The 22,800-nt window shown below is 38.1% G+C and overlaps 1 protein-coding gene across 7 annotated transcripts in view; it reads left to right on the forward strand.

Moving 5' to 3' along the window:
- Window positions 1–3,799: 3,799 nt before the first annotated feature.
- MIOS (meiosis regulator for oocyte development) overlaps window positions 3,800–22,800 on the forward strand; it is a 35,961-nt gene continuing 16,960 nt past the window's right edge. Inside the window, exons 1-6 of one of the 7 annotated variants that reach the window (XM_055307432.1) lie at window positions 3,800–3,981; window positions 4,577–5,112; window positions 9,924–11,263; window positions 11,594–11,692; window positions 18,905–19,159; window positions 21,507–21,676. In XM_055307432.1, coding sequence (XP_055163407.1) covers window positions 9,970–11,263; window positions 11,594–11,692; window positions 18,905–19,159; window positions 21,507–21,676 — 1,818 coding nt within the window. In that variant the 5' untranslated portion in view covers window positions 3,800–3,981; window positions 4,577–5,112; window positions 9,924–9,969. Of the gene's footprint in view, window positions 3,982–4,360; window positions 5,113–9,923; window positions 11,264–11,593; window positions 11,693–18,904; window positions 19,160–21,506; window positions 21,677–22,800 lie in introns of those variants that run through there. The other 6 variants (XM_055307431.1, XM_055307436.1, XM_055307435.1 and 3 more) reach the window with 6 other exon arrangements.

Consider the following 22,800-nt stretch of genomic DNA (forward strand, 5'->3'; position numbering starts at 1 on the left):
GTCAGCCAATCCAGTTTCAGAGTTTCTCATGGATTGTTGGCTGAGGTCTTTGTTGGTATTGGATCACACAGCTCTGCTTCTCCCTCTGCCTAGTCCTACATCTTCCTCCTTCCTTCCACAGGTCTTGATCCCAACACTCCTTTATAAATATCTGTGTCCTAATCTCCATCTTAAAATATGGCTCCAGGACACCCAACCTGAGCGAGACAGTGTTACGTGAGCTTATGTCATAAAGCATCTGGCATGTAGTAAAGGCTATATAATTGTTGATTATCAAACAAATAAATAATTCTGGGAGAAAGTAAAATGGAAATACAAGATCAAGAAGAAAAATAGAATAATATAAAATTTCCTACAATTAAAAGAATAGCTAGGTCATAAAAATTTTAAATGAATGATTTTAAGAAACTCTCACTAAAGTATTTAAATTTCGTGAACTACATTTTAAGTGTGATGCACCAGTTTTATTTACCATTTAAGTATTTAAAAAGTATTCAAAATCATATCCTTGGAACTATGTAAATTTATTATGACAATGTTAGATGTACTCCTCCAAAATATATAAATAAGTATATTGATTTACCAAACTGATTTGGGAGTATGCTTGAATACTTTTTGAAGACCACTATTTTAAGATATCTCAGATCTTCCCATCCACAACTTTTGTAAAAAGATTACCTAAGCCATGTCACATATTTCCAGGGCCCTATTTTCCCTTTGATGCCTAAAAACAAAACTTGCTCAAAATAAGTACAGACTTATTTTGTGTATGTAGAAATAAAAGGAGTTCAAATTAGCCAGTCACAGACTCCACAGAATATTCCAATAGTAACTGAGCTGCTGCTGCTAAAGAGCAGCAGTAAATAAGGAAATGAGCAGTTTTTCCACTGTTGTCCTTTATTGGTTTAAAAACCACACACACACACACACACACACACAAATTTTATCCTGGATTGCCACAATACAAGTGAAGCTTAGGAAGAACAATATCTTGTTAAGGACACAAAAGTTTACATTAAAAAAAGAAAACAAAACAAAAAGCCGTAAGACCAAACTATAGCAAACTCTGGCATCCATCACAAAATCCCTATTTGATAAAGACAACTAGTGTATCCTCAGAGCAGCCTGCCAAATTCTCTGACACAGTTTAATCTTCTACAAGTACAATGCACTTTCCCACTGAGTAAATATTTTTGAATACATACCATGCAGCAGGAGCTACAGGAAATCCAAAGTTCTATACTACAAGTTCACTACTCACAAGGAAATGGATGGCAAGGAGCTTCTCTCCTAAGGAATACAGGTTTACTAACAAGGAACACCATTTAGTAGAGAAGGGGAATGGATTTCCAAGTAGAATGCGAGAAGTGTCACTTACCTTTCTAGGGTTTCTAGAGTGCAAGGTATTGGTAGCAGCATGAGAAGAATACACTTTCACCAAAGCTTATATGGGAAAGGAAGGAGAGAAAAATATATCAGCTGGAGGAGAGCATAGAGCAAGATATTGTTTCAGGATTTATCCAACAAATTTTTATTGAGTACTTACCTGTTCTGTGTACTTTTTAGGTTCTGGAGATTAAGCAGAGAATAAAACAGGCAGAGTTCCTGTGTATTAGAGAATAGGCCAAAGTGCCCTAATAAGTCCAAACAAACAGTAATTTTTAAAAGAACACAGTTTGTTTTCTCTTGTGTAATGGTGCAGAAGTCTATGGTTGATCCAAGGGAGGAGGTAGCTCAGCTTTCTGAATTAGACTGGGATTTAGACTAGTGGGGCAGTTTTGTCTCCCATAATACATGGTCTCCATTTCTATACCATGTTTCTTTTTGCCATATCCCAGACAGCTGGAAGGGGAAAGAGGAAGTAGAAGTCAAGCAGCTTCTCTTTTAAGATGAGAAGCTAGTCACTCCTAGCTGAAATGGAGGCCTTTCAAGGAACTGTCCTCTCTAACTGGCTCACCAAGCACCTTGCTGACATCTGGGGGTGGAGGTGCAATGGAATGAATCCTGGGGTGTGGAGCATGTATTCTAGCAGGGGAAGTCAACTATAGGCAAGTAAAGAGCAGTTTTGGGGGTGGCATGAAGGCCCAAGAAGAATAAATTCAAGGGAAAACACGAGGATGTAGGATTGGAGAGAGCCAATATGGCCTTCTCCTGTGAGGACAAAAATGAGTCTGATTTGAACATATGTTGAAGGCAAAGAAACAGTAGAAATGGAGAGGCTTAAGACACATAGAAAAGGAGAAAACTGATGGTGCAAGGTCCTGAAAGAGGAGAAACCTATGCAGTCCCTCCTCTTACTTTGTGTCAAGTACAAGAAGGTAAGAATGGGAGTGAATGATGATGTTGGGGACGGGAAAGAGAAATAATAGGAGGCTGTAGGGGAATTCCTACCTAATAGCTTTAATTTTTTTTGAAGTAGGAAGCAATGTCATCTCCTGAGGGTAGACTAGGTCCGTGGTAGGAGCGGATAAGGAAGAGACTTTTATTGACCTGGAAATTTGGGACCAGGGCCTGAACCATTGAGAAGATGGGCAAGAGAGTGCTTGAAGTGATGCATCCTATGGTATCTCCCTGCAGCTGTACAGCCCTTTCTTCAGCCTCCACTTCTCCAAAGGCAGGAATGGGAACCAAAAACCTAGAATCCTTTTTCTCCTTCACTGTCTTAAGCCAATCATTAAGCTCTGTTCATTCCACCTTCTAAATATTCCCTACACACTTCTCTCCATCCCTACTCTCCATACCACAGGTAGTTTGGATTACCATTATCTCTCACTGGGATACAGACCCCGTCCTTCCCTTTTCTCCCTGAAAAACTGATCACACCACTTGCCTAGTGTAAAACCTTCAATGAGGGATCCCTGGGTGGCGCAGCGGTTTGGCGCCTGCCTTTGGCCCAGGGCGCGATCCTGGAGACCCGGGATCGAATCCCACGTCGGGCTCCCGGTGCATGGAGCCTGCTTCTCCCTCTGCCTGTGTCTCTGCCCCTCTCTCTCTCTCTCTCTCTCTCTCTCTCTCTCTCTCTCTCTCTGTGTGACTGTCATAAATAAATAAATAAAAATAAAACCTTCAATGACTGCACCATGGCCTTTAGGAAAAAGTCCACCCAAACCTACTAACTTCGTTTCCAAATGCCTCTCTGATACAGCGTCTTGATCTCCCCCCTCTTGCTCTGCTCATCCACCCATACTTCACTGTTTTCCCCATTGAGATGCCATCCCTTCTCAGCCTGCACTTGCTCTTCCTCTGCTCTAGAAGGCTCTTCTCTTCCAGCCTCCTCCACGGTTCCCTTTCCCAGTGAATCCCACATTCATCCTTCCTGGGTCGCCTAGGGGTCCACAAGGTAGCGTTCCTGACACCCCGACACTAAGGGGGCGCCCCTCCTACGGAGCACTGTATCAGCCCCTAATACGGCATCACTGTTTTCTGCCGGGACCGCAGTCATTTTTGGTTCAATCTAGTGTCCCCAACATTCCAGCAATGTGCTAGGTACTCAAGACGCGTTTGTAGAATGAGTAAATGCATGAATAAATGGCGAACCACACATTCCCTGGAGTTTCTTGCTCCATCGACGACCTGCAATAAACTGTTAACGGAAATTGGAAGTGATCAAAGGAGCTGAAGTGTCTGGAGGACTTGAGATAACGCATCGCATCTCCGAGAGGCCGCGCCCTGGAGACGTCTCCCGCAGGCTGCAGGGGCGGGGCGCTGGGGCGGAAGGCGGGGCCTCCTGAGCAGTGGCCCCGCCCCCGGGGCGTGGCTACTCCCGGGCGGCCGAGGGCGGGGCTCACGAGCGGGGGAACTCCCCTTCCAAGGCCGAGGCGCGCCGCGGTGGGGTCGCGGGTCCCGGCCGGGGGGCCCAGGTCGCCCAGGTCGCCCAGGTCGCCGGCCGCGCCGCCATCTTGCCCGCGTGCGGACTCCCACGGCGCGAGGGGCGGCGACCAGGCCGGAAGTGGCCGTGCGGCGGCCGCGGGGCCTCCTCAGGTCTGTGCGTTGCGGCTCTCGGGTGGCGTCTCGGCGCTCCTGAGGCGGAGGCCCCGGGCGTGGGTTGGCGAGCGCTGCGGCCGCCGCGAGGGGCCCGAGCAAGCCCAGTCGGAAGGCCCGGGCGGGGACGGCCCCCGAGGGCCTCCTGGAAGCCGGGACGCGGGGCGTCGCGTTCCGCGCTGAGGGCTGACCGCGGCGGGCGGCGGGCGGCGGGCGGCGGGCGGCGGGCTGGGCCTAGTAGGGCGCCTCGGAGCTGCGGGCGGACCTCGGCGGGGGCGCGGGGTGCGCGGCGCAGCCGCTCGGGCGGCGAGTTGGTGCGGAGCCGCGTCAGGCGTGGGACGGGAGGCTCAGCCGGGTGTGTGGGGCGCGGGAGGGGCCCTCAGGCCGTGAGGCAGCGGGGCAGCGGGGTAGCGGGGAGCCGTGCTCTCCCTGCGCTCGGTCGGATCCTTCCTAAAGGGCCTGTCAGGCGATTCGCTCGCTGTCTTTTCTGCTTGTGCGGGTAAAGGAAAATTCCATGAGAGAATGAATAAAGTCTTTCACGAGTGAGTGCCGTGAGCATTGCTAAGTTGCTTAGCAAATGACTGCGTTTTTACAGGTTTTGAAGTTTTCACAAATCTCAACAAATTCTGAAGGGAAATTCATGCAGCGCATCGCCCTAAGATGGAGAGGCTGAAAATTTCTTTGAGCTGCTTTGCTAACTTTGTTAGTGTCATGGTAAGAAAGGCAGAAGACAGCGACAGAAGGATGTGAAAGGGTAGTCGGACACCTTGCACACTTAGTTTTCTGGATCTTCGCCGCCCAGTAGAGACGCGGGGTTGAGCCGTACTGTAAGCGCAAAATGCACATTGAACCTACCAGACTTGGCACCAAAGGAAAAAAAATTCTCAATGACTTTTTTTTATATCGGTTACATGTGGAAAAGGGATATATTTTTTTATATGTTGAGTTGAATGGAATATATTGTTTAATTTTCATCTCTTTTTCAGTGTGGCTGCTGGAAACTTAAATCATGGCTAACACTGTATTTCTGTCAGACAGTGCTGTTATATTCTGGTGAAGAATACAGAGTCAACACGGCTTTCCTTTGCTCAGAAACCATTGATGGGAAGTGAACACTTGTTAAACTCGAAGGTGAGGATGTAGATTATGCTGTAATTATTGCAGATTTCACCCCCTCGCCTTCCACGGTTCAACATTTCCACCGTTTGAAAACATTAACTTCCAGGGCTGCTTAAGGAAATCCTAGTGATACAGCTGTGTGATGGGAAGAGCTCAGTTTGTCACAACTTTGTGAGATGGCAATAGGGTGGGTTCTATGTCTTCATAGTCTTGGTGTATCAACGGACTTGTTAGAGTCTAGCCGGTGAGTGGTTGGAAGTCTTCTCTCCCCAGGTTTAGTTTTCTTTGCTCTTCATCATATTCATCTGTGTTCTGGAGCCAAGATCCATTTATACTGTGTGTTGGATTGTAAAGAAATACATTTCTTAAAAGGGCGCTTAGGGACGTACTTCTCTATTCAGGGCCAGCTTTGGGTTGTACAGCCTATGCAGTCACATAGGGCCCATCATTTAAAAGGGCTTGGCACAGTTTATTGCTGTGTCGTCACCACTTTGAAATTCTTAATAATTTTTTAATAAGGGGGCTCTGTATTTTCATTTTGCAGTGTATCTTGCAAGTGATGTAGTTAGTTTTTTCTTTTGCTGTAATTTAGGATGGGAGTTGGGAGATATTGGACAAGAAGAACTAAGACATCTGGTCTTCACTTTACTCCTATGTGAAATGAGAGGTTTTACCAGTCTCCCTCCAGTTTTGTGATTCTGTATGAATTACTGTAATCAGATTTTGTGGCTGGTAATATAAACATTGTACATGCATAATTACATCAGAAGAAATGCTTATAGTCCTCCATTGAGAGTCCTGCAAATCAAAGACTTTTTAAACTATAATAACACTTTATTTTTTTAAAGTGGATTTTTACATGTGCCACCAAGTTTTCTTATAGATTATCCATGTAAAGAATATAAATTATGAGAGGGAGGCTTCTATTGAAAGTGTGATTATTTCAGCATTTATCTTTTGATAAGATAGGCCAGATCTCTAGATACTTCCATTTAAGAGGTTTCCTCTGTTGTCTGTGAAGACGTGTGAGCCCTTACTTGTCAGTATCTGTTCCTTCTTTTTGTTGTTTTAGCTACTATTGCATGAAGTGCCTCTTCCTTCTTATTCCTAAATTTTTAAATTCTTTTTAAGATTGGACATAACTTCAGCATTGGAATGCAGGCTTTATTAGACCAGTTTATTACTCTGCTTGGGCTGCCATAATAAGAGACCGTAGAGTAGGTGGCTTAAACAACAGGAATTTATTTTTTTCACAGTTCTCACAGGTTGGAAGTCCAAAATCAGCGTGCCAATGTGGTCTGGTTGTGGTGAGAGTTCTTGCCTTGGCTTATAGAAGGCTGCCTTCTCACTGTCCTCACATGGTGGGGAGGGAGCTCAGTTGTCTCTTCCTCTTCTAAGGGCACCAGTTCTATCAGTTTAGCACTCTACCCTTACGACTTCATTTAATTCTAATTACCTCCTTAAAGGGTCTTTCTCTAATACTGTCACATTGGGGATTGGGAGTCAGCAATTTTGGAAGGACACAATTTAGTCCATAGGAACCTGGGAACTTATGTTTCTGTTCATTACCATGTTCTGAAAATTTAGAATCGTTTCTAGCACATATACTATGCCCAATAAATATTTACAGAATAAATGAAAGACAGGTATTAGAGTGATCCTCTCTTAGAGTAGCTCACTGTGGGCTCTTGCCCATCATTGGAACCAGTTATGACAGTGGACACTTTGCTCTTGACTGGAGCCAGTCTTTAGTTGAAAGGATGATGGGTGAAAGAATGAGGAGATTGGTAAAAGTTGGATATAGCAGTGTGAGAAATGTCAGCTGGAGCATTTAACAAATAATTCTTAAATATCTACTAAGGGCCTAGCCCTGGGCTGGGTATCAGAGGTATAAATGGAGAGCAAAAGGTACTTTTCTTGCTCTTGTGGCACTTATAATTTAGTAAGAGAGACAGGATGATTTAAAGGGAAGGAAAACTTTTCGCCGAGAATACTAGTTAAGTAACCTGACCAGGGAGGGGATGGAGGATGTTTGGCATGTGTTAACTTGGCCGAGAAGGGAGGGGAGAATGCTCCAACCAGAGAGAACAGCATTTGCAAAGTAGTAGTGATGGGAGGCAAAGGGGGGTGGGTTACATTCGAGGAACTGAAAAGAAGGAGTATGTGGCTAAAACACAGCAAGGAGGAAAATGTGTGACTTGATGCCAAAGCAGTAAGTAGAGACCAAAGCATTTAGGATTTTATAGGTTATAGTGAAGAATTCTATTCCAAAGAGCATTTGGAAAGCATTAGAGGATTTTAAGTAGGGATTGTATAAACTTAGCTTGCATTTTAGAAAGGTCCCTGTGATACTACATAAAGATGAATTTCATAAAGGCCTAAGTATACACATGAGTAAAAGAATTGCTAAATCAACACCATAAGTCAGACATGTTGTATACCTTAATTTCTTGTGGAATCAGTCCTCATAGATGTGAGACTTTGTAGCCTTTGTGGAGGAATAAAGAGTAAATAATTGGGTTGGTGTAGGCTTGGGGAAGGCATACCTAAAGTGGCAAAGAAATGAAGAAATTGAGGATCTAGTAAAAAAATATAATTGAAATGACTGATCTTGAGCTTCAGAACTCTCAAGGAAGGAAATAAACCAGTATAAAAATTCTTAGAGGGTTTTCCCAGTCATCTAAATTGTATGAGTCTATTGAATTCTAGATTGATAATTCTTGACTGAAAGTTTCACAAGATTAGAAGATAAAGCAAGTATGTTTGAGCTGAATTTATTTAGTGTATCTATATTAGGAGGCTGTGCCTGGCTCTACATCTGATACAGGGGATCAGGGGTTGAATGGACCAAAACTTCACCTTTTTAGAACTGAAGCATTGTTGTTCGGTGGCTCAGTCTGTTAAGTGTCTGCCTTCAGCTTGGGTCATAATCCTGGGGTCCTGGGATGGAGTCCCACATCGGGCTCCTCCTCAGCTAGGAGTCTCCTTCTCCCTCTGCCTTTCCTCTGCCCATTCTCTTTCTCTCTCAAATAAATAAAATTAAAACAAAAAAACCCATGGCTGTACAGATTCCAGTTGCCATGAAGATACTAAAGGTCTTTGTCCTTTTTTAATCCAGACTATAACCTCTAGCCAGAACTGGTTAGAAACAGATATTTAAGTGTTTGTTAAGTAGCTTTTGTTTTTAAAATACCATTTTTTTTCTTTTCTTTTTTTTTTTTTAAGGCGTATGTATTAGAGAGAGTGTGTGTGTGTGTGTGTGCCTGCATGTGTGAGTATGTTGAGGGACAGAGGGAAAGATTCTTCAAGCAGACTCCCCCTACTGAATGTGGAGCCCCAAAGTGGAGCTCAGTCTCAAGACCCACGAAATAATGCCCTGAGCCAAAACTGAGACGGTCACTTTAACTCACTGAACCACTCGGCTCCCCTAAAATACCATCTTTAACATAGCTGTATTTAGTTTGTGCTTAAGTGGCTATTATCTTTTCAAAATCATATGTCAATATTAAAGTTTATAGAGTCAAAAACTTTAAAGAGCCTTTAATGATCACTTAATTCAGTTTCCCAAATGCAGTATGTCCACCGATCATAAACAGAATGATTTTAGGTAAAACAAGCATTTTTTAAAAATTCCAATATAGTTAGCATATCAAGCATTTTAATAGTTACACATTTAATTTAATGTGTGTTAGAAAAAATATTTTTAACATACCATACTGTGATTCATGGACTTCATAATGAGGTTAATATCAATTTTATGATTTTAAAAATAGTCACTTTAAATAAAAAGATTAAATAAAAATAGGTGGTACATGAATGAAGTTTAGGAAACACTAATCTAAACCAACTCTTGTTATGTAGATGAGAAAATAAAAGGACTCCTAATCACAAAGGCCTTTCTGTGGTATATAGCTAATATATGTCAGAGCTAGGGATAGAAGTTAACTTGGCTCAATACATGCTACTGTTTATTCTGCCCTATAGGGCTGCTTCTTATTGTTGATACTTGAGGTAAAGACCTCTTTTTTTTTTTTTAAAGATTTTATTTATTTATTCATGAGAGACACACAAAGAGAGACAGACAGAGAGAGAGGCAGAGACACAGGCAGAGGGAGAAGCAGGCGCCATGTAGGGAGCCTGATGTAGGACTCAAACCCGGGACTCCAGGATCATGCCCTGGGCCAAAGGCAGTCGCTAAACTGCTGAGCCACCCAGGGATCCCTAGAGACCTCTGTCTTAATAGTGGCATTGTACTTTAAATCTTCACTGTCCGTTATGGTGGCCACATGTGGTTATTTATATATTAAAAATTAATGAAAAGTAAGATTTAAAATTTGTACTAGTCATTTCTTGTGCTGGGTTAGCCACATGTGGCTAATAGCTGCCCTTTTGGCAGTACAGCTGGAGAACATTTCTATCACTGCAGAAAGTTCTATTGAATAGTGCTGCTGTAAACTGTTGCTTAACATGATTCATAACCCTTTAAAGTTTTACCGCCTTCAAAGAGATGATGCTTATTAATTTGCTCACCATACTGAAGTTAATATTGACTCTGAGATTAATGAAATTACTAGTAACATGCAATTAAAAAAATTATCGTGGGAAATAAGGCTAAAACGTAGTTCTCAGAATCATACCTCATCTGATTGGGGGAAGGTCTTTTTCCCTTTTTAATCAATAAATTATGGTCATTAATTCATAGCAATTAGAAGAAATATATTGAGAAATACAGTACTCATATAGAGAATTTCCTGACTTTCCGAATAGTTTATTCATCTTAGAATTCTATTGTTAAAATTTTAAAACTTTTCATTTTTAAACAGATTCAGTGAATGGACCTAACTGGACTCTTTGAGCATATCAATAAACATGAGCGGTACAAAACCTGATGTATTGTGGGCACCACACCAAGTTGATAGATTTGTTGTATGTGACTCTGAACTGAGCCTTTATCATGTGGAATCTACTGTGAATTCAGAACTCAAAGCTGGATCTTTACGTTTATCTGAAGACTCTGCAGCTACATTATTATCAATAAATTCAGATACACCGTATATGAAATGTGTTGCCTGGTATCTCAATTATGATCCCGAATGTCTCCTAGCAGTTGGACAAGCAAATGGTCGAGTTGTACTTACAAGTCTTGGTCAAGATCATAACTCAAAATTCAAAGATTTGATAGGAAAAGAATTTGTTCCAAAACATGCACGGCAATGTAATACCCTTGCATGGAATCCATTGGATAGTAACTGGCTTGCTGCTGGGCTAGATAAACACAGAGCTGATTTTTCAGTGCTGATTTGGGATATTTGCAGCAAATATACTCCTGATATAGTACCTATGGAGAAAGTGAGACTTTCAGCAGGTGAAACTGAAACAACATTATTAGTAACAAAACCTCTTTATGAATTAGGACAGAATGATGCTTGTCTTTCTCTTTGTTGGCTTCCACGAGACCAGAAACTTCTCCTTGCTGGTATGCATCGTAACCTAGCCATATTTGATCTTCGGAATACAAGCCAAAAGATGTTTGTAAATACAAAAGCTGTTCAGGGGGTGACAGTAGACCCCTACTTCCATGATCGTGTTGCTTCCTTCTATGAAGGTCAGGTTGCAATATGGGATCTAAGGAAATTTGAGAAGCCAGTTTTGACTTTAACTGAGCAACCAAAGCCCTTAACAAAAGTAGCATGGTGTCCAACTAGGACTGGTCTGCTTGCCACTTTGACAAGGGATAGTAACATTATTAGATTATATGATATGCAACACACACCCACTCCCATTGGAGATGAAACTGAACCCACAATAATTGAAAGAAGTGTGCAACCTTGTGACAATTACATTGCTTCTTTTGCTTGGCATCCAACAAGTCAAAATCGAATGATAGTTTTAACTCCCAACCGAACAATGTCTGACTTCACTGTTTTTGAAAGGATCTCTCTTGCCTGGAGCCCAATTACATCTTTAATGTGGGCTTGTGGTCGTCATTTGTATGAATGTGCAGAAGAAGAAAATGATAATTCTTTAGAAAAAGATATAGCAACGAAGATGCGCCTTCGGGCTTTATCCAGGTACGGACTTGATACAGAACAAGTGTGGAGAAACCATATTTTAGCTGGGAATGAAGACCCACAGCTCAAGTCACTCTGGTATACCCTGCACTATATCCTTTTCATTATGAATTTCATGAGATGAATCAGGTAGAAATGTTCTTAAAGTTTGCTGAAAGGTCAGTCTGTAAATTTTATTCTGAATGTTTTATATGCACATGCAGGTTACATAATGCCAAAATTACAAAGTAAAATTATTTAAAACTGTTGAACTTGAAATACTGCTTTACAGATTGTATAGAAGGAAGAAAAATATATCTTTACAATAAAGTAGAACCAACTTTCGCTGACACCTATTATGAATTGGCTCCAAATCAGAGTAAGTTTAGCTTTAAAATATATTATTATACATCGTCTTTAGTATTTCCTATGCATTTAAATACTTATGAAGCAGTATACAGAAGATATGGATCAGAAGTCTCCAGGAAACAAAGGATCATTGGTTTATGCAGGAATTAAATCAATTGTAAAATCATCTTTAGGTAAGAAAATTCTACTTTATTTTCTGAAATATAATTTTTGTAGTCTTATTTTTCACCCATTATCCCTATCATTTAGCTACTTCAGAATAATGTACATAAATATTTGTTGGTTTTTTTGGGGGGTTCCTGGTTAGATATTTTAGTGAATTGTTGTTCTAAATGCATAATTTATATCCTTAATTCTTTTTTGGGAGGGGGTAATATCTTGGTTCTTTGAAGTATACTGTCTTTCTAAATCTGTTCACTCATTCAATGTTATTTTTTTGAAGACCCACTTTGAGAAGTCTTCCATTAGATGAGTTATAGGATCCTGGTGGTTAGTTTGGATTTTATCACAGCATTTTGCTTTTTATAAAAGCTAAATGAAAAGACATATAATTGAAGGAGATCTCTTTTTATTGTGTTGCCCAAACACTTTGACTTAGCTATTTGATGGCAAGGTCTGGGTAACTACGTCATGAAGTATGACCTTACCTATAGGAGCCTTACTTGAGAGAGTCCTTGATGATTAAATGAATGTATGAGTTAATGTAGGATTAAAATTGATCAACTATTTAAGAATAAAGATGATAGAAGAGCTAAACTAAGTTTTTCACTGAATAGTTGTTCTTATTCATTTTTTTTTAAAAATAGAATTGTGCATTATACTATAATCCTTTCCCCAACCTAGGATTCAGGCCACATTACATTCTCAGTTATTCTGAGGTTTATTATTGTTTTTGTTGTATTTTGATATATTTTAGGGGAAAACCTACAAACTGCCTCTGAAGAAAAGCAAGAGGAAAAGTAGAATATCTGTATATATATTTCTGGTGCAATAGAAACTGAAAGTCTTGAGTCAAGGATGGTCTTTACCCAGATTAAAAAACTACATTGGAATGATTTCCTCATTGCTAGACTTTCAGCTTTTTGTTTTGGTTTAGATATTTTTGTTTCTATAGCCCCAAAGTAAAAAGTAAAAAAAATAACTGTCAAAGATGGCACATGTGGAATTTAGTTTTTTTAATCTGGCCATACTTTTTTCTCTAATTGTATATCTTATGATTCAGCACATAGTAAGTCAACACATTGAGCCATCTTGCTCACAGTGATCCAATACACAAGTTTATTAGAGCTCACAGTGCAATTTTAACGATAGTGACAAATAATATGTATTGAATGCTTACTATTAATTGGATATCATGCTAGTTACTTTCCCCATGTTACTTTATTTAATTCTTATAGTATGAGGTAAATTTATTCAGTCAGCAAATATTTATTATTTGATTATGTGCTAAGAATTGTCCTTGGAATAATAAGATATAACTTAAGCCTCTTCCCTCATAGAGACTGAATGTGGATATTACCCATGTTCTTGGGAAGTTTACATTCTAATACTATTTCAGAGTATGGACAGATAACTAGGCTATTTACCATGAGGAATAACAAACAATTGTTAAAATAGAAGAATCCTAATCTGGGTGTAAGATTTGAGAGGGTTCCCTTGAGAAGGTAAAAGCAAAGACAAGCATGGTCCAAATAGGGAAGCAGTATATGCAATTAACCCAAAGGAGAGGGAGCATAGCACATTTCAGTATTGGCGGAACTGTGTGAGAGAGGAAATGAGGAAAGAATGGAGACTAGAAAGGTAAGCAATGGGGTAACTCAGGACTTAGAAATCATGGTAAAAATTTAGGGAGATTTTTCCCGTAACAAAGAGAAACCACGGAAAGATTTTAAAGAGTATTGGCAGAATTAGATTTGTCTCTTATAGATGTAGCTATGTGTGGAATGAATTGGAGAGAATCAAACAGGGACCTTATGCCCACAGTAGTTGGGGCACCTGGGTGGCCCAGTCAGTTAAGCATCTGATCTCAAGGTCCTTGGATCGAGCCCCACATCAGGCTCTTTGGTTCTCCCTCTCGCTTTGCCGTTTCTTCCTGCCTGTGGTCTCTCTCTTTCTCTCTCTCTCTCTCAAATGAATAAATCTTAAAAAAAAAAAAAAAAGCTATAATAATTAGGCAAGACGATGAGGGTGTTCCTACCAAGGTTACTGGTTCCTACCAAGGTTTAGAGGAGCTAAATAAATGTGGGTTAATTAAAGTGTGACAACTTAATGATTGAATAAAGGTAATGGAAGGTACACATATATATATAGCTTAGGAAACTGGGTTACTACTGGTACCAATTAATTACATAGGATTAACAGAGGAAGAGTTCATTTGAGAAGAAAACAAGTTTGTTTTGGAGAAAGTTGAACTTGTGATAGCTGGGTAAAGATGTGCAGTAGGCAAGAAGTTTAGAGTAGGTTGAAGAAGTAAAGTCATCCATTTTAAATAATTCTTCCAGGAAATTTGACTAAAGGAAGAGAAAAGGTTTATAGTAAAAGCAGCAAGTGAATCTGGAGGCATAGTAGGGTTTTTTTGTTGCTTTGTTTTTGTTTTTAACATGGGATTGATTTAAGTAAGTTTAAATGCTGATGTGAGGAAGCCCATACAAAGAGGTTGAAGATGCAGAGAAAAGGAAGTGAAGAGCAAAAATCCTAGAAATAGAAGAGAATTGGATCTGGAGCACAGGTGAAAAGACTAGCGTTAACTAGGAGGCTGTACACTTTGTCCATACCGTCCAGAGGGAAAGGGGAAAGGTATACATGTTTTTTGTGGTGTTTTTTTTTTTAATTTTTATTTATTTATGATAGTCACAGAGAGAGAGAGGCAGAGACACAGGCAGAGGGAGAAGCAGGCTCCACGTACCGGGAGCCCGACGTGGGACTCGATCCCGGGTCTCCAGGATCGCGCCCTGGGCCAAAGGCAGGCGCCAAACCGCTGCGCCACCCAGGGATCCCCAGTATACATGTTTTATAAGGTTCAGTGACTAGAGACTGAGGAGCTTCCCCCGATGGCTCCTCTTTTCTCAATGTAGTAGGTTTGCTTATTGAGAAGGAGCAGGGAGGTTGTAGAGAGAAGACACTGAGAAGAGGAGCCAGAGTGGTCTTGAAAAACAAGGGAGGAGGATTGTGTGGCAATGTTATTTTACCAGAAGATAAAGGACAGTGGGGGGAGAGAATTGGGACACTGGCAAGAGAATGATTCATTTGTTGAGCTTTGGGAGGGAAATGACAGAAGACTGATAAGTAAAAATATGGGGGGGCCAAGAGATTGTGAGGTTGAAAAATTTAGAAGTGAGATTTCTGGAAGGCTATATGAAGTTGTAGTAAGAAAGTAGTTCTTTTGAAGGAGGAACAATTTGTAGTAGGTCTGTGAAAGGAGTGGGTGAAATCTCGGAGGTGTGAACCACTGGAGATAAAGCAGCAAAGGAACAGAGAGACTAGTTTATTGGGTGGGCTAAGTGTGAAAGTTAACCAGGAGGAGAATGCATGCTCTAAGGGAATATCTTGTACAGTCTTGTGGAGAAGTGTTCATGATGTTAATAATTATAGTTCCTTTGTTTTAGGATCGCAGAAAATTGTATAATAAACGTTGGTCAGCCTTCCATCCAATATGATGAAAATATTTTTAGACTTAAGGGGTCAATTCTATTCTAGAGAACTTGTCATTCAGAATTACTTTAATGAACAGAATAAATAAGGAAGTGTTTTTAACAAAATGTTCTTATAAACACTGGATAATTTTACTGCTTTGTTATATAGATGTAAAAATGCAACCAATTAATATGTACAGGTAGCATAGTGTCTGATTACTTGGTGTAGTATTTGAAACCAGTTTTTAAAAAATGTTTTTGAATGTCTAAGTAAACTGGTTTCTCACACTTGTCAATAAAATGTCAATTCTATTATTTATATATAGCACAATCTCAAATTTAGGGGATATAGTTTTGTCACTTTAATATTACATAACATGCATAAATAGAATATAATCTTTTTCAGATACAAATTTTAAATTCGTACATGTTAAAAATAATGACAGTACATTTAGAAGTATACAATATTATCATATTGCTTATTTGATAACCCTAATTAACCTGTAACATAGTTATCAAGCGATAGGAAGGCCTCTGGGCATTACAAGACATAATAACCACATTTGACTTAAAGGGTATTTTTCTACCTCCTAGTATAAAACTCTTTGGAGTCCTATGTATTGATCTTTATTCCATGACACAGTTTCTATAAAATAAAAACTCTAAGAAAACTGGAATATTATTAAGCTATGAGAAAGTTTGAAAAAGACTTTTTGTTCAGCTGTTGAAAATTGTTATTTTTACCATTTAATGTCTTCAGCTTGAATCCAAAATTTATAGGGGAGCTATGAAAGCAAATACCTTATGTATATCTACAGCTTGTTCTACTTGAAATGTAATAACTCCATTCTCTCTAAATTTAAATTTGTTACGCAGAAAAGTAATGTTTAAATTTTTAATATGCATGTTTTATTTTATTTTTGAGATTTTATTTATTTATTCATGAGAGACATTTATTTATTCATAAGAGACACACAGACAGGCAGAGACATGGGCAAAGGGAGAAGCCGGCTCCCTGCTGGAAGCCTGATGCGGGACTCAGTCCCAGGCCCCAGGGATCACAACCTGAGCCAAAGGCAGACACTCAACCACTGAGCCACCCAGGTGCCCCTAATATACTTGATTTAAATTAATCATTTGGAATTTTCTAATAGCTCTTAAAATTTCACTTTCATAAGCTAAAAGTGATTTTTGTCTTGAATAACTTTCCTCATGGTTGCAAATAGAGTAGCATGCTTCCTTTTTTTCAGTGGGCAGGTGGCTGTCTTAAGGGAAGAGAACTTTTCAGAAGTCTCCTCCTGACCCCTTGACCTAAACAGCGATGGTTTCAACGGTACAATTAAAAATAAGTAATTTAAAGTGTAATTATTAAACTGTTTTCTAAATTTCCAGAATTTTACAAATAATTCATCTTGAAACTTTTACATAAAGCAGTGATATATAGCTTAAAATATGTCCTAACATGAATAATATTGTAGGCTTTTGCCACAGCCTAACATCATATAATGAAACAAGTTATTTAAAAGTGTGAATTAGGTTTAGCAAGTTCAGACTTCGGCTCTATACTCATTTTATTCTGTGCATGTATTTAGACTAAATGAACTTTAATAATGTGTTTTGCATTATTTATATATGTATATGTTTGCTTTGTAAATAACTGATTCAGTTGTTTTTTTTTAAGATTTTATTTATTTAGAGAGAGAGTGCACGCACACAATGGGGATGGAGGGGCAGAGGGAGAGAGAGAATCTCAAGCGGACTCCATGCTGAGAGTGGAGCCCAATGCAGTGCTCAGTCTCTCAACCTTGAGAACATGACCTGAGCCAAAATCAAGAGCTGGACATTTAATCCTCTGAGTTACCCAGGCGTCCCCTGGTTCAGTTTTTAATATTTTCTCAATTTTGCTTGTGTTCATTTCTTTAATGCCTTGATCAGATGAGTGTAGTTAAAAGTCAACTTTGGACAGTATATTAATTTTTATATTATGCATTTATTATTATCTTACCATTTCCATGGTCTGTGGAGTCTGGTCATGCCTTCACTGAATGCTTTGCTCAGGGTCTCACAAGGCTAAAATAAAGATGTTGGCTAGGCTTCTTGTGGTTGGAGTACTTGTCTCAGTTCACATGGTTGTTGACAGAATTGGTTCTTTGAGTTAGAGGACAGAAGAATCCTTCCTGGCTGTCACAAGGGGCTGCCATGAGCTCCTAGAGGCTGCCCATGCTTCCTTACCACATAACCTTCTTACAACAAAGTAGCATTTCCTTCCAGTCCAGCTAGAGAGTCTCTCTCATTTCCTGGATTCTTTTAAAGGTATCACCTGGTTACATCAGGCCCACACAGTATTAATTTCCCTTTGATTAACTCAGTTGATGGAGTAATGACCTTAATTATGTCTGCAAAATGCTTTCACTTGTACTGTTATTTAGAAGCAAGTCAGATTTCACCTGTACTCAAGGGGAGGGGATTATGCAAGGGTGTGGTTATTAGGGGGCAAGAATCATGGAGACCATTTTACAGTTCTGCCTACCACAGACAAGTTGAATTATTTCTTAAAACCTATTTATTATTGATCTAGTTATTTACAAAGGTATAATAACTGTATTATATGTAAATGGATAAATGTAGAATTACTCTAAGTTACTCCTAATAAAAGATGTTAGTAATGTTGGACATTCTTGCTGCCTAATTCATAATTCAGTTTATTCTGAAAGATAACAGGTAATTCTACAATGACAGTTTTGATGATAAAATGTCCTAGAATGAGCAGCCCGAGTGGTTCAGTGGTTTAGTGCCGCCTTCAGCCCAGGGCCTGATCCTGGAGACCCAGGATCGAGTCCCAAGTCGGGCTCCCTGCATGTGGCCTGCTTCTCCCTCTTCCTGTGTTTCTGCCTCTCTCTGTGTGTGTGTGTGTCTCTCATGAATAAATAAATGTAAAAAAAAATCTTAAAAAAAAAAATGTCCTAGAACATTTAAGAATTTGAGTTGCAATTAAAAGTCAAGTTTCATCTTTTTTTTTTTCAGCTTTATTTTAGTTTTATTTAGTACCATTAGGATCATCTGCCTTGATTGAAATCTAATGCTGGAAGAATTAAATTCCTTATGAAAAGAAAATGAGAATATAAAGTCTTCTGATATTGTGAAGAAGAAAACTTCATATCATTCCCATTGTATTTTAGCTTTAGTATTTAATTTAAACTTTTGAAGTACTTTTATATATATGATCTCATTTTTTCATATATTTGCATATATGCATACAAAGAGGTAGCAAATGGAGAAGGAGAGAGAATCTGTTGAATCTTAAACACTGGAAATAACCTTTCAAATAGAACAAGACGCCTCCCCTTTTGGAGCATATGTTCTAGCAGGAGAAGAGATAGGTCTGAAAATTAATAAAATATAAGAGCTTACATTAGTTCTGAAGGAAGTAGAGGAGACAGTGTCACATTAGATAATAACAGGTGCACTCAGATTAGGTGGTCAGGGGGCTTCTCTGAAGCAGTGACTCAGCCCATCAAGCATTAATTGTTCTAGTAGCTTTTTTTGGTATCTCAAGGAACTGTTGTATTTAACAACATGTAAAGTATGTTTTGTTTGTGGCATATTTTACATTTATGGTGTCACGAATTTGTGGTTAAGTAGTCAAATATCCAAAGCATGCTGTCGAAATATCTCTGTGTAAAATGGACTTATTTTTTAAGTATATTTTAAAAAATAATAAAACAACTAATATAAAAATGCTTCTCTTTTTAGGAATGGTGGAAAGCAGCAGACATAATTGGAGCGGTTTGGATAAGCAAAATGATATTCAGAATTTAAATGAAGAGAGAATCTTAGCTTTACAGCTTTGTGGGTGGATAAAGAAAGGAACAGATGTAGATGTAGGGCCGTTTTTGAATTCCCTTGTACAAGAAGGGGAGTGGGAGAGAGCTGCTGCTGTGGCATTGTTCAACTTGGATATTCGACGAGCAATCCAAATCCTGAATGAAGGGGCATCTTCAGAGAAAGGTACTAGATTATTATATTCTAAGATAATTGCAGTTTTTAGAATTCTTTAAAGAAAAGATACTGATAACTTTCAAATATTTAGTCAATATTTTTCTGTAAATTTTTTTGAAAGACAAATTAGTACAGAACTCTATGAAAGTAAATATTAACCCATTCCTTTTGTTTATGCCTTGATTTATGTCTGTAATGAGGAAAATGTGTCTTAAGGGCCATTTTTTAAAAAAGATTTTATTTATTTATTCATGAGAGAGGCAGAGACAGGCAGAGGGAGAAGCAGGCTCCCCTCAAGGAGCCCGATCAGGACTCCATCTTAGTCCCCGGGATCACGCCCTGAGCTAAAGGCAGAGGTTCAACTGCTGAGCCACCCAGGCATCCCTTAATTGCCATTTTAATAATAATATAGTGAATATTCAAATGCATCCATTTTTAATGCTTTTTCTTTTAAACATAGTTCATATAGATTTTTGAAAATGTGTTTTCTTGGATATTAGGACTACTTCATTTTGCAAGCATTCTTTTCTGTTTGCAAGCATTCTTATGGCAAACATTTGAGAGTTTTTATTTCATCTTTTAGATGGTTATTGGCTGACTTTTAGGAAACTCTAAATGACACTATTAGACTAATGTAGATTATTATAAAAATTACACTTTGATCTGCAAAAATGCTTCTACTGGACGCTGGTGATTTAAACATAGTTTCCCCCCCAAAATAAATAAGTAAATAAACATAGTTTCCATTTAATTTTTTTTTTTAAAGGAGGAAAATACAAAATGTGATAAAGTTTTTACTCTGACATTTTGTAAGAGAATATTCAGGCAAATAAATCTCAATCCAGAAATTCAGTTTTTTTACTATCGGGGATATTTCACTTGAATAACAAAGGTATACATAGCTATTGGTGTTTAATACACCTAGCAAATTATTTCTGATAATCAGAATGCTTAATTCTTACTAGTCCATATTGAAATCATTACCGTTCTCTTGTGCCATAGAGAAAAACATGAAATTAATTGTAATTATTTACTTGCAATAAGAAGTTGAAAATCTATGTTTTGCCCAGATTGGCCTCTTTCCTTCATTTTTGCTCCAACATAAATCTTCCTTATTTGAGAGTACAATAGAAGATAAAGTGATGAAAGAAAAGAGTTGATATTTAAAGCCATTTCTAACTATGATTTTGATATGAACTGGGAGCATGGTACTTCCCTGTCATGTATACGTGGAAAATTTGGTGTTAGATTTAAACACCCATATATCAGTAGGGGGAAAAGTATCTTTCCAGTGATTTCAATAAGTTTTTAAGGACTAAAGAAAAGATTTATATGTTCCTTCTACCTGGAAATAAATTGTTTTGAGCAGGATTCAGGAAGATATTTCTCTGTTGTGATGGTAGTGGTTGCTGTTACTCTATTAAATTGGATTTAAAGTCTTTTAAGATTAGGCAGAGGAAGCAAGCACAAAGCAACTTGGGGAAAGTGTTTATAGAAATGAAGAACAAGGCTATTTAATACCATAAAGTGGGAAATGCTCTTTTATTTGGAAAAGAAAGAAAATGATTAGGACCCAGGAACAGAATAAGAACACTGCTATAATAAATGTACAAAATACTAAAGAGTAAAAGTTAAAGGTGAATTTAATTTTCTCTTGAAGGTGAACTTATATTAGAAGAAACCTAGGTGTAGTCCATGGGGTTGACTACCAGGTTAGCAGCTTATTAGTGACTATTTAAACTGCTAAGAACTAATGTTTAATAGACTATTGATAAATACTTTGTTGAAAATATGTCTAAATACAATGCTATGGTAATACTGGTAATTAATTTTGTCCTAGAAAAATAAAGTCTTATACTATGATAAGAATGGTGAAATACTGGTTTTCAGAACATATACTTAAGTATATGCATTATATATTTAGGAGTAGGAAAACAGTGATTTTGAAAATTGTAGTACTGAGGTACAGTAATATTTACTATTGGTGCTTCGAAATATGTCCACATAAATGAACTTGATAAGACTGACAGTGATTCTGGTAGAATGGCATCACTTCTCCATTTCGGTCCTAAATAATAACATTGTATAGCAACTTGCCTGGAATGAGAATTTGAAAATTTAAAGATGTGCTCGTCCTGGATAGGGTTAGTAATATGGGCAAAAGTTTTATAAGAATGGAAATGTTGCTTGTGGTCCTTGCCAAATATTCCAATCTGGATCAAAACCCTTAATTCTAGTGGGCTTATTTTTCTGTAGGTAAACATGACCCTCTGATCTTTACTTTGTGATTTAAGAACTGGAAGAGGGGGATGAAGCTTTTGATCACTTTGATTAGCTGACTGTTTTTAATGTGCAGGTGATCTGAATCTCAATGTGGTAGCAATGGCTTTATCGGGTTATACGGATGAGAAAAACTCTCTTTGGAGAGAAATGTGCAGCACTCTACGACTACAATTAAATAACCCGTATCTGTGTGTCATGTTTGCATTTCTGACAAGTGAGACAGGATCTTATGATGGAGTATTGGTAAGCTAATTTCTGTTTGACAGGACTCCTTTAAGATAGTGTTATCTAGTCTTGCTAAAATTTTCAAATGTCTGTTGCCTAAAATACTATATTTTGATGTATTTTGTATAATTTAAAATAAAATATCTTAAATATTTTTGAGCAGCTCTTGAATGTCATCCTACAGTTAGCAGATAACAAACCTGATTTTTTAGATAGTTTTAACAATATAATTGACATAGAAAGTTAGGGTTTTATCTTTTAAGAGTAGCTCTAGAGTTATACAACTGTATAAGCATAAATTTTATATTGAAATGTAATTTTTTAAAAGTGCCTGTTTTTAGTTTTTGTTTTTGTTTTTAGTTTTTAGTTTTTAGTTTTAGTTTTTGTTTTTAGTTAAGTAAGCAAACTTATTTGTGATCAGAATGACTATATATCTTGTCTGAGTTAGTATTTGCATTCTCAGACATTTACCAGTTTGGAAGATGGACAATCACACTACTTCTAGTGAAATACTTAATTTTTTCATTATTTAGTCTTTCATTGCTTTTTCTCTCCTGCTTTAACCACCTATAAACACATCACCAAATAGGTTCTTTATCACAAAGTGGGGAAAGAAATAATGAAGTGAAGTGTGCTTGTAAGTTTTTTTTGGTTTTAAGCTTCACATTAATACAACTTTTTTTGCATTGTTGGACTTCTTTCTACCACTGACAAGAGCTTTCTAACATGAAATTTATTTCTGTGTTTGCCATTATAGCACTTCATATAAAGACACATTGTTTGAATAATTGATTTAAGTGTCAGTCCCTAAGAATTTATAAGAACCTATATTTTATTGAGGTATCTTAATGAAAATTTCAATAAATTTTGTTAGCATCCATTTTGACAATTCCTTAGTTTATATACTTTGTCTTTTACTCTTAGTAAATGAACTACTGAACTTTTCTAACCACTTCAGATTAGTATCTGAGAATATGTTGGGTTTTTTGTTTGTTTTTTACTATTACTTTTTTTTGTTAAACAGAAAACTTCAGGTGTTGCATTTTGAAGAAATAAAATACTTCAGGAAGTAGTAAAGTATGGTGAAGACTAGAAAAAAGTGGATTGTTCAGATTTTAAATTGATAAAGAAATATTCTTTAA

This window comes from Nyctereutes procyonoides, unplaced genomic scaffold, assembly GCF_905146905.1.
Source record: "Nyctereutes procyonoides isolate TBG_1078 unplaced genomic scaffold, NYPRO_anot_genome, whole genome shotgun sequence".
NCBI lineage: Eukaryota > Metazoa > Chordata > Mammalia > Carnivora > Canidae > Nyctereutes > Nyctereutes procyonoides.